At 52.2% G+C, this 10,865-nt stretch overlaps 1 protein-coding gene across 3 annotated transcripts in view; it reads right to left on the bottom strand.

Annotated features, from left to right (window-relative positions):
• Window positions 1-291: 291 nt before the first annotated feature.
• Window positions 292-10,865, bottom strand: part of LOC102233367 (FRAS1-related extracellular matrix protein 1-like) — a 47,224-nt gene continuing 36,650 nt past the window's right edge. For all 3 annotated transcript variants that reach the window (XM_023338930.1, XM_023338932.1, XM_023338931.1), the window contains 11 exons: window positions 10,500-10,764; window positions 8,772-9,192; window positions 7,918-8,119; window positions 7,624-7,768; window positions 7,415-7,544; window positions 6,900-6,972; window positions 6,676-6,825; window positions 6,238-6,500; window positions 2,814-2,929; window positions 684-769; window positions 292-612 (listed from right to left, as the gene is read on the bottom strand). In XM_023338930.1, the coding sequence (XP_023194698.1) occupies window positions 416-612; window positions 684-769; window positions 2,814-2,929; window positions 6,238-6,500; window positions 6,676-6,825; window positions 6,900-6,972; window positions 7,415-7,544; window positions 7,624-7,768; window positions 7,918-8,119; window positions 8,772-9,192; window positions 10,500-10,764 (2,048 nt within the window). In that variant the 3' untranslated portion in view covers window positions 292-415. The remainder of the gene's footprint in view (window positions 613-683; window positions 770-2,813; window positions 2,930-6,237; window positions 6,501-6,675; window positions 6,826-6,899; window positions 6,973-7,414; window positions 7,545-7,623; window positions 7,769-7,917; window positions 8,120-8,771; window positions 9,193-10,499; window positions 10,765-10,865) is intronic.

The following is a 10,865-nucleotide window of genomic DNA, read 5'->3' as shown; positions in this document are numbered from 1 at the left end:
GCTAAAGAGGCTCAACAGCCTGAATAAGAAGGCTGGTTCTGTTCTGGTTCTGGAACCTCTGGAAATGATGATGCAAAGAAGGATTCTTCATGAGATCAATAAAGTTCTGGCCAATCCTGAACTTTCACCTGGTCAGCATAATGAGGTCATTAAGGTTCTGGTGATCCACGCCAGGAGGTGATGAAGCCGTTTCATTCCAGGGTTTCGTACCTGAGGCTCATCTAAAACCTGCAGGACAGCGACTGGAGGCCTGGAGTTTGACTCCCTGCTCTAAAGAATCAGAGGCTTCAGTGAATCTGATGATGTTTTTATTTCATTTAATTTCTTCTCTGGCTGAAGGTTGGCTGATCTGGACCTGATGATATTTTTGTTTGACCTCCAGCTGAAGGTCGCTGCAGGTCGTGAGCGCGGCGGCTCACGGCGGCGTCTCTGAGGAACAGATGAACGAATGCTGGGCTTCGGCTGAGCAGTTGGTAGGAATCCATCTTCTGGGGTTTTCAACCAGCACACAGTCTGAGCTGAAGCCAGCTTCATCCCGGCTCGCCGGCGCCCCCCGGAGTTTGGCTGAATGACTTTCGTCCCACACCCAGAGGTCGTGACCTCCAGATTGACCTGAGGACGACAGAGAACGTCAGCAGCAGAAATGGGGCTCATTGAAGGAGGAGTGAGGGAAACGTTCCCACCGATCCAGAAGGACTTCCTCCCCGCCAGCCTCCACATCCAGGCGGCATCCTTCCTGGAGCGCACGCTGCTCAGGCTGCTGTTGAAGCTGAAACACAGGAAACATCAGACGCTTCGCTGCTGCTTCAACTAACCGCCAACGCTCTGACCTTTGATAGGGTCAGAGGTCATACAGCACAGGGAGGTCAGCTGCTGATTCCCCCCAGACAGAGCTAACATTTCCTCCTACTCTCCACCCAACGGAGGAGCTTCTGCTGCCGTCGGCGAGATGTGCTGCACTGCATTCTCATGTTTGATCAAAGTTCAGCTTTATTGAAGTTTAGTTTTGATAAAACTAAACTAAACATGGTGGGCCCATGGGTAGGGCCCACGAGAGGGGCCAAAGGGATCAGGTGCAGTGATTGATGGGTGGAGGCCGAGGGAGGGGGCCCTGGTGGTCTGATCCTCGGCTGCAGAAGCTCTTGGGACGTGGAATGTCACCTCTCTGGTGGGGAAGGAGCACGGAGCTAGTGTGGGAGGTTGAGAGGTTCCGGCTAGAAATAGTCGGTCTCACCTCGACACATGGCTCTGGTTCTGGAACCAGTCTCCTTGAGAGGGGCTGGACGTACTTCCACTCTAGAGTTGCCCAAGGTGAGAGGCGTCGGGCAGGAGTGGGCATACTTGTTGCTCCCCATCTCGGTGCCTGTACGTTGAGGTTTACCCCGGTGAACGAGAGGGTAGTATCCCTCCGCCTACGGGTGGGGGGACGGGTTCTGACTGTCGTTTGTGCTTACGGGCCGATCGACAGGTCAGACTACCCACCCTTTTTGGAGTCCTTAGAGGGGGTACTGGAGAGTGCCCCTCCTGGGGACTCCCTTGTTCTGCTGGGGGACTTCAACGCTCACGTGGGCAACGACAGTGAGACCTGGAGGGGCGTGGTTGTGAGGAACGGCCCGCCCGACCTGAACTCGAGCAGTGTTCTGTTGTTGGACTTCTGTGTTCGTCATGGATTGTCCATAACGAACACCATGTTCGTTATGGAAGGTATGGATGTGGCCGGATCATCGGATCTGCGGCCGTATGTCTTGGACACTCGGGTGAAGAGAGGTGCGGAGCTGTCCACTGACCACTATCTGGTGGTGAGCTGGCTCCGGTGGTGGGGGAGGAAGCCGGTCAGACCTGGCAGGCCCAAACGTGTTGTGAGGGTCTGCTGGGAACGTCTGGTGGAATCCCTTGTGAGGCGGAGCTTTAACTCCCATCTCCGGCAAAACTTCGAACACGTCCCGGGGGAGGTGGGGGACATGGAGTCTGAGTGGACCGTGTTCCGTGCCTCCATTGTCGAGGCGGCCGGTCGGAGCTGTGGCTGCAAGGTTGTCGGTGCCTGTCGCGGCGGCAACCCTCGAACCCGTTGGTGGACACCTTCGGTGAGGGATGCCGTCAGGCTGAAGAAGGAGTCCTATTGGGCCTGTGGGACTCCGGAAGCAGCTGATGGGTACCGGCGGGCGAAGCGGCATGCGGCTCGGGTGGTTGCTGAGGCAAAAACTCAGGCGTGGGAGGAGTTTGGAGAGGCCATGGAGAAAGACTTCCGTACGGCGTCGAGGCGATTCTGGTCCACCATCCGGCGTCTTGGAGGGGGGGGGACAGTACGGCACCAACACTGTTTGTAGTGGGGATGGTGTGCTGCTGACCTCTACTCGGGACGTTGTGGGCCGGTGGGCAGAGTACTTCGAAGACCTCCTCAATCCCACCAACATGCCTTCCATTGAGGAAGCTGAAGTTTAGTTTTAATAAAGTTTAGTTTTATTTTCTCGTGGTTCTGTTTGCCCAGAGTCGACTTTTCTGATCAGAACCCAACCTGCTGGAGCTCCAACAGTTTATGGGATGGCTGAGTGCGAGGTTACCGTGGTAACAGTCAGAACCGAGCCTCTGTATCGTCTCTGACTGGTTTCTCCTCCCAGTTGATCAGTAAAAACATTTAAATAATCTAATGATCAATAAACGTATTGACAACAGAACCAAGCTGAACTTCGACCCTCATCACCGCAGACAGTTTGGTCAGAGATCACATTTCACCTGCTGAGGTCAGAGGGCAGGAGGTCCATCAGAACCAGAGGCCGGTTCTGTTGGCCCAAACAGAACCAGATTATACTTACAGCAGAGAGCAGGTTCTGTGGGCGCTGGCCCAGCTGGCTACGGACCGGCTCACCATGTGGCAGCGTCCCCTGTAGGCGGTCCAGCCCTCAGGACACAGGCTGGGCAGGGTCAACACCTGGAAGGGAGAACAGCCGGTCTGTAGAACCGCTCCAGAACCAAAACAAAACATGGCTGGACGCCGTTGGACCTCCAGCCATGTATCGATCCCACAATGCATTGCGTTAACCTTCAGCAGCTGACTCCTGTCTCTTTCCATGGTGATGGTTCACCAGAGGACCAGGAAATGGAAACGCCACACGTTTCTGATCCAAACTGTCAAGAAAACCCGAGATGGTCCCACTTCCCCATGCTGGAGATTTTAGTTTAACAGTAACAATAAATAAAGTTACCTTTAAAATGAATCACAAGTGACGTCTAGACCCAACAGTAAATTAAAACTTCAATAAAATCAATCTGGTCTTGTGTTGTTTTTGTCTCCTGCAGACTTTGCTTTAATTCTTTTTCTTTTTTCTGTCTAATCATAAGAAATCAGTCAGACAGAGAGTCATGAGACAGGAAGTAGGTTTCCAGCCTGAAGATTTATAAAAATAGTTGAGACTATTCCTTATTTCAAAGCATGAATTGAATAAAACCCAAAGTAAAATACTTATATTAATATTGGTTTACTTGTAGGAATACTTGCATTTACACTTGTGGAAATACAAGAAAAACAAGTAACTGTAACTTTGGTATCAAATAATTACAATAATAGATTATTCTTGGTTTCTTTTCAGAAAACATCTGTAATAACACATTAAGATTATAAGAGTAAAGTTATGGTTATAAAATTATAAATGAATGCTAAATCAGAGAAGCTAAAGAAGTTATAAATGTGATTTTGACATTGAACTTGAAATGGTGTAAAAGGTGTAACTGCAATTAAACATCACTGATATGTTGGAGGTAGATGGTAGGTGAAAGGTTAAGGGAAAAAGGGGAACTAACAGGAGAGCAGAGATGATCAACGCCTTATATGGAAGCAGGGTGTTGAGCAACGTAAACGTTTCAGAGAAAAGGTTGTGCAGGCAACAAATGTAGGAGGTTGATCAACCCTGAGACATCAGCACAGACATCAGGACATAATGTCTGTAAGACAGTGATGGGTATGAGATCATCTGTCTAAGCAGTCAACCAATTAAACAAGCACAGCATCAGTGCTAGCCAATGCTAATGCACCAAAAGGTGGATAAACCCTATAAAAGGTGGGAGCAAAAGAGGAACCTTTGGTTGGATCCTCCAGGCAGCTTCAAGCCAAGATCCAGATGGACAAAGAACTCTGTAGCTGAAGAAGAGCCGGGGCCACGGAGCCAAAGACTGACCTGCGCATGGGCACCAACCGGTCAGGCCCACAACCTGTGGCTTCACATCGCACTTCTCTCATCAGCTGGGTTCAGACCCCAAAGATGAAGATGAAGAAGAAGACTTGGTTCCTTCCTTCCATGAGGTCAGCACGTCTACATCTCAACGGACCAGAAAGATCACGAGACACGGTGAAGGGAGCTTCAGAGCCACAAGACAAGAAGCTGAGGACCGCTACACTCATGAGGAAGTCATTCTGAGACCCAAGACCTGCTGCTCCAAGTCAGTACTCTTCCTGCCAGCACCAAGTCCTGTGTGACCTCATCATCCATGCAGAGACAGAAGCTCATCAGACCTGCAGAGATCCCTGCCTTCATCGATCATCTTCCTCCTCCTGCTGCAGCACCTTCTTCATCATCAGGCCAGGTCTGGGGTTCGAAACACCAAACTCCGTCCGTCTCTCTCAAAGGTTCCCTTTTTTAGTTCTCAGTGTCAGCAGTAGGGAAAGATAGACTAGATGATTGATTTTACTTATTTGATTATTTCTGCTACTGAATTAAGCTGTACTGACCCTTGCAAAAATGCCTTACTAATAAAATATTTAGCATAAAGAAAATCCGGAGTTGAGCCTTTTTTCATTCAGTGTCATCAACAGAAAGAGAAAAAGGCCGGAAGAGACGATAATGCCGATAATTAAAATGAGGTTGATAGTTTTAATTTATCGTACGATTAATTGATTTATCGTTTATCGCGACAGGCCTTTGGATGATCATTCTTAGGGTTATTGTGCGTTTTAATTGTGTTTAGATCTGCATCCAAACGGAGCAGTGCATTCTGTAGCCAAAGCTAACAAAAGAGTTCAAACTGTGTCAACTTATTCAGGGAGTGTTGGAATCTCCGATAGTCCGCTAAGGTTTAGCCGATAGTATTTTTCCTCATTTCATGCCACAAAGTAACTGAAAATACACCCATAATCTCCTGGGTTCTTAAAGCTAACGACAGAAAGCTAAATGTGGCTACCAGCTAACTAATAGCATTTAGTGTTTCTGACTCAAATGAAACAACAAAACAACAGATTCTTTGTGTTCATCAATCCAAACTACTTGGTCTCAACTGGAAAATAGATTAATAAGCCTTAAGGGTTATTAATTTCTTTTTCAGTCAAGATTTAGAAGGACATTACTTCCCTGAGATAATGTTTTGTCTTTTTTTCTTGTGAAAGGATTTTTAATACCTTCTGTCTGCAAGGTTTCCCCCAGAAAACCTGCTTAGCCCGTCGGCTGGCTGCGAGGGCCGTCGTTCATCCAGCGGCTCCTCGTGTTTTTGAGTTAAAAAATGTTTAAAGCTGACATGAAATTTAAAAATATTACTTGATAATTATGTGTTATTGAAAGATTGGAAGATTAACAGCTGAACACCATCTGTGAAGTCTTAAAAATGCAAACATTTTATAAAGAGTTAAATAAATAATCAATGCTTAGCCTGGTGGGGGCCCAAGTAAAGCCTGGTGGCCCGCCAGGCTTCTAACACACTGGGGGAGACCCAGCCATTTGTCAATGTGTCTAGACTAACTCTTGGTTCAGCTTAGCGTTGACAGTGATGGTTTAAAGCATTCATAGTTTATACTGGACTATGACATCACCGCATCATTTATTGGCTCTATTTTTATTTATTTTGAGTGTTTTTACTTCTAGTAGTTTTGGTTTCATCATTTCATCTTAATCTCAGTAGTTTTAATTTGTGTATTACTGCGACTCAATCCTGAACCGACCCAAACCAGAACTGAACCAGAGGCCCAGGAGAACCAGAACCAGAACATGACCCAAAGTAACTGTCCTCATCTTTGACCCAGTAATGCTGAAAATCTAGTCTTCTGTGTCTGAGATTCTCCTTAGAGGAACCTGTAGGTGAAAGGAACCGGAGGACAGAACCAACGTTTTCTGAAGCGGCCATCTGGATCAGAACCAGCCTTCCCCCTTCGAACCAGACGTGTCTCTGAAACCACCTGACTGTGGAGCAGATCCTGGTCCTACTGAAGGACATCTGGACTTCCTGATGAGTTCAGGCATTTCAGGCAACACCCACCTTCCGTAACCCAGTGCTCCCAGTGCGTGCTCCCTGCAGGCGGCCCTCTGAGCTGTGGGTGTCTCCAGGTAGCGCCTGGTCCTGTGGCTCCGCCTCGTCCAGGGAGGGCCGGCGGTCCGGGACGTCTCCTCTGGGAGGGTGGGGCTGTTTCTCCCAAAGAAGCTCTGCCTCGATATCGGTCACTGGGTCTTCATCCTCCTCTTCCTCAGGTTGAGGAGGAAGAGGGGGAGACAGTACCTTCAGGTCTTCCGGATCGCAGCGTCCTGGCAGACGGAGATCAGGGAACAAATTCAGAGAGGAGATGAAGCTTTCACCTGAAACTGTAGCACTTGTTTCATCATCAGTTCATCCCCAAAGGTAACTAACTGAAGACGGCGCCCCCTGCTGGCCGACGGCGCCCCCTGCAGCTCAACAGAACAGAAACGGCGTCTCTCTCACCTGAGCGGGGGTCGATGATCTCCACGGCGGCGGTGTTTCTCTGACCCATGACGGCGTTCTGAGGGTTCCTCAGAGCGACGCTGAAGGCCTCGTGGTTCTCCTCCAGGCCGTCATCCAACGGGAAGACGCTCCAGGTTTTTACGTTCACACCTGGAGCCAACAGGATGTGAGGCATCAGACTGGCAGCCGACCCCATCAGACGGAGAACTGGCAGCGGACCTGACCTGTGTCGAACTGGATCAGAGCGGCTGAGCTGTGGGTGAAATCCCGGCCGGCTTTGGCCGATCCTTCCTCCACCTGCGCAGCAAGTGAAGCTCCGCTCAGTTCGACTGACACAAACATTTCGGCATCGTTCAGTTCGTCATTCAAATTAGTTTTGATCCGATCCAGTTTCCATCAGAACTCTGCTGCGGATCAACTGGAGGATTAAACTTCCTGAAGAGCCTGAAGGAACAAACCAGCAGATCGCTGCCAGAACCAGAAGCTCCCAGTTTCTCTGCTGGATCCAGATGGCCCAGCAACTGGTTCTACTGGGATCATCTGGACCACTGGAGCCTCCGAGTTTCAAGGGCTAGTCAGAACCGGGTTCAGTCCAACACGTTGGGAAAACGTGGAACTGGACCGTGGGGTTGACCCTGTAGAACCTGGTAAGTTCTGACCTCTGTGGGTAAACCTTTGATCTGCTCAGACTGGTTCTGGTTTGATTAGTTTGATCCGATTCGGTCCAATCCGGACTCACCTGGATGGAAACGTAAGCCGGGTCGGCGCTCCGCCCACCACGTTGGATCTGGATCTGCAGAGTTCCCGAAGTCTCGCAGGTTCTGTAGCAGCTGGCTGACAGCTGGACCCGGGACCAGAACAGCTCCAGCCTGCAGGACCAGAACCAGAACCGGAGTCTGGGGCCCAAACCAACAGATGCCGAGTCACGTGACCCGAGCGGACGCCTACCTGTGAGGTGGAGCTTCGTTTCCCGCCGGGTCCACGAGTCGGAACCAGAACCCGTCGGCCGTCACATCCACGTCAACCGGGACGACGTAGAGGACGGAGCGCCGGTCCAGATCGCGCTGGGTGAAACGTCGGCTGATGGTGGACCCTGCAGGACGAGGAGGGGTTAACCCGGGGCCCAACGCCGGGGCCAGTAGGTTCTGGTGCTGACTGAGTTAAAGGCAGGCGGTGACACAGACCGAGACCAGAACAAGAAGTTCTGACCTGCTGCGGATCAGAACCGTCCACTGGTTCTACCTGTGGCTGCGTTCTCCAAGGATCCGAACTGAGGCGGCGTGATAATGGAGAACTCCAGGAGTTCTGCTGGGCTGTCCGGGTCCGAGCCCCGCAGGTGTCTGCTGGTGATGAAGATGCCGTAGCGGCCGGCACCGAGGTCCGTCACGGTACTGGGATTGTCCAGGCGGTCCAGACTGGGAGCGACCCGGTCCACCTGTTCCACCTGGGTCCAGAAGAGACATGGGTCAACCAGGAACCCAAAAGGCCGGGACCAGCACCGACTGGACTCCATGCCTCCAGTGCAGAGATCAGCTTGAGTTCTTCTGATTTCTGGATCCGTTTTTCAACAAAACTCCAGAATTAAAAAACAGAATCTGATAAAAACATCCAAACTTTATATTGATTTTATTCGACCACATGTTGAGATAAAGCAAAAGGTTCTGTGAGGGTTCTGACATGATGGAGAATCCTCACGGAGCAGCTCCACTTTTTGACCACCAGGTGTCACCATCAGCGCATGCTGCAGACTCAGCCGCTGCTCTCTGAATCAGCAGAAGCAGGACAAGCTTTTCAAGGACTCGTGATGGAAAGGTTCTGCTCAGCATCTGGAGGTTTTGGCCTGGCAGCTGAGCTTCTTAGAATCGGATATGCATTTGAAGACATTTCTACATCTGAGGTTCTAGATCGTTTCTGCTGGACCTGCAGGACGCAGAGATCCACACAGACAAGTTTCAGTCCGGTTCTGACTTCACCTGCCTGTTGGAACCGTGAGGTCCGATCCGGACGGGACCTCATGGTACAATGAGGCTGATGGGGCCCTGTGGGGAGGAGCTGGACCCAGCTGCACCGTTACAGGTTGACCTGTTGCTGCTCACCTGGATGCTGAACACTGCAGGCTCCTCCTTCAGCTGACCAAACTCCAGGTAGCCTTTGTTGGTTCCATCGCTTGGCAGGAAGCAGAACCGGTCCGGCCGCGCCGGGCTGCCCGGCACGTGCCGGTAAGCCAGGTCCAGCTGGTCGATGTCGGACTGGAGGAACCTGGGTGGCGAAGGCATCGGCGCTCCCCTCAGCAGAAGCTTTCCGTACCTGGGCAGCAGCGTGACGACGAAGGTCAGGTTGGAGGCAACGGTGTCCGGGTCGGTGAGCCGCAGAAGGTCGGGGGTCACGGCAGCGATGGAGCCGTCCTGCAGACGAAGGCCGGCGTTGCTGCTGAGGGTTGGAGGGATGCGGTCGCTGCGTTCGATGGTGAAGAGGAGCGTGCCGGCGCGGGACGAGGCGCCGTTGGTGATGACAAAGCTGCAGAGAGAAAATAAATCAGTAATGTGCAGCGCCCTCTGCTGGGTGGATGAACGCTCATTGATGGCTGGCTGCAGGTTTGATTCTCTAGTCAGGACTCGTTAGGAGAAGGCTCCCTGCTGATCTGTGCTGTGACCCAACGTCTGTGGTTCTGGTTCTGAGTGAACTCCCAGTAAGACAAGGATGATGAGGACTGGTTCAGAAGAACGGCCAAATAAAAATAGCTGTACAGGCTGGTGTGTGTTTGCCCTTACAGCGCTGTGCCAATCTGCCCCTACCCTGCAGCACACACACACACACACATACATGACATACTCATACACACACGCTGCACAGCAGCATCTGGCGGTGGCGGCCATGTTTGCCCAGGGACGGCCGTCTGGTCACTCATTCATCATCTGCTGTCACTTGAACACACCGAGGCCCCGGGGTGTTGATGGTCAGGCGACCCGAAACAATCTGCTGAGCTCAGAACCAGCTAATGACCTGACTCGGTATTCCAGAACGGCCTGGACTGGGCCCACTGCGGGGTCCGGGACTCGTTGAACTGACCTGCAGACGGGTCACTGTGTGTATTTGTCCAAGTTGTATTTCCGATCAAATTCCAGTGAAGGAAAAATGTTTGGTTAGTTTCTCTGAAAGAGAAAATGTTCTGGTTTGAAAATAAAATAACTCTTCCTGAAGGATTTGACGGCGGGAGGGCAAACCTTTTATTGTTCTTACAGGGGCCACACAAAGTCATTTCAGGGGTCACCAATGGCCCTGGGGCCACACTTTGGGCATCTCTGCTGTAAGCATGAACGTAGAAACAGTCTTGGCACAGCAGCTGATCACGAGAGGGACCAGAAGCCCGGCGTGTGGTCCGTCCCCCGCGGATCGGGTCGGATGTGTGAAGCGCTGGCCCGGTCCTGTGGATCGGGCAGAAAGCGCAAAGTTCTGGCCCGGTTCTGATGTGAGCGGCCGCAGCCAGGATTGTGACAGGAACTGGGCCGGCTGGCTGCTCGCCTGCGTTGGCTGAGATCGGCCGTCTGGGGCCAAGCAGTGGTGGCGCGGGTCTGGGCGACAAACCCGGACCTGCTCACGCCGACGGGCCCCTCCCCCACCCGCTGCTGCCAAGTTGGCCGTAGAAGCAGGCGGCCGCCTCCGGGCTCGGTCCGGCCTCGGCCAAATGCGCTGCCACCGTTTTCAGGGGACAGGAACGTGGAGACGGAGAGGTTCGGATGGGTTCTGATTGGTTCTGGATCAGCTCAGGTGTTTGTGTAAACGTGTGATCAGAACCAGAACCCGCTCCAGGTATGTGGCCTCACCTGAACGAGTCGGCGTCTGAGTCGTGGTCGTTGCTGTGGGTGTAGCACACTCGGTGCGCCGCCACGTCCAGCTGGGTGAAGCGGGTCAGCGGGTGGCCGGGCCGGCGTGCGGCGTGGATCAGGCCGTGTCGGGGCGGGCCGGACACGGCGAACACCAAGTCCTCGGGTCGGCCCGCCGAGTCCAGCGCCATCAGGACGTCGGTGTTCAGGACGAGCCGCTGCCCCTCCCGCAGGCGGACGGGCCGGGTCTGCAGGACGATCTCACCTGGAGGCGTTCAGAGGAAGACCGTCAACACGTTTCTACTGACACCGACCAGAACCAGAACTACTTTAGCAACCTTGTAAACACTAAACACAATAAGAACA

Source organism: Xiphophorus maculatus, chromosome 9, assembly GCF_002775205.1.
Source record: "Xiphophorus maculatus strain JP 163 A chromosome 9, X_maculatus-5.0-male, whole genome shotgun sequence".
Taxonomy (NCBI): Eukaryota; Metazoa; Chordata; class Actinopteri; order Cyprinodontiformes; family Poeciliidae; genus Xiphophorus; species Xiphophorus maculatus.
Note: the sequence above shows the minus strand (reverse complement) of the source record. Positions and strands in the feature narration are given on the sequence as shown.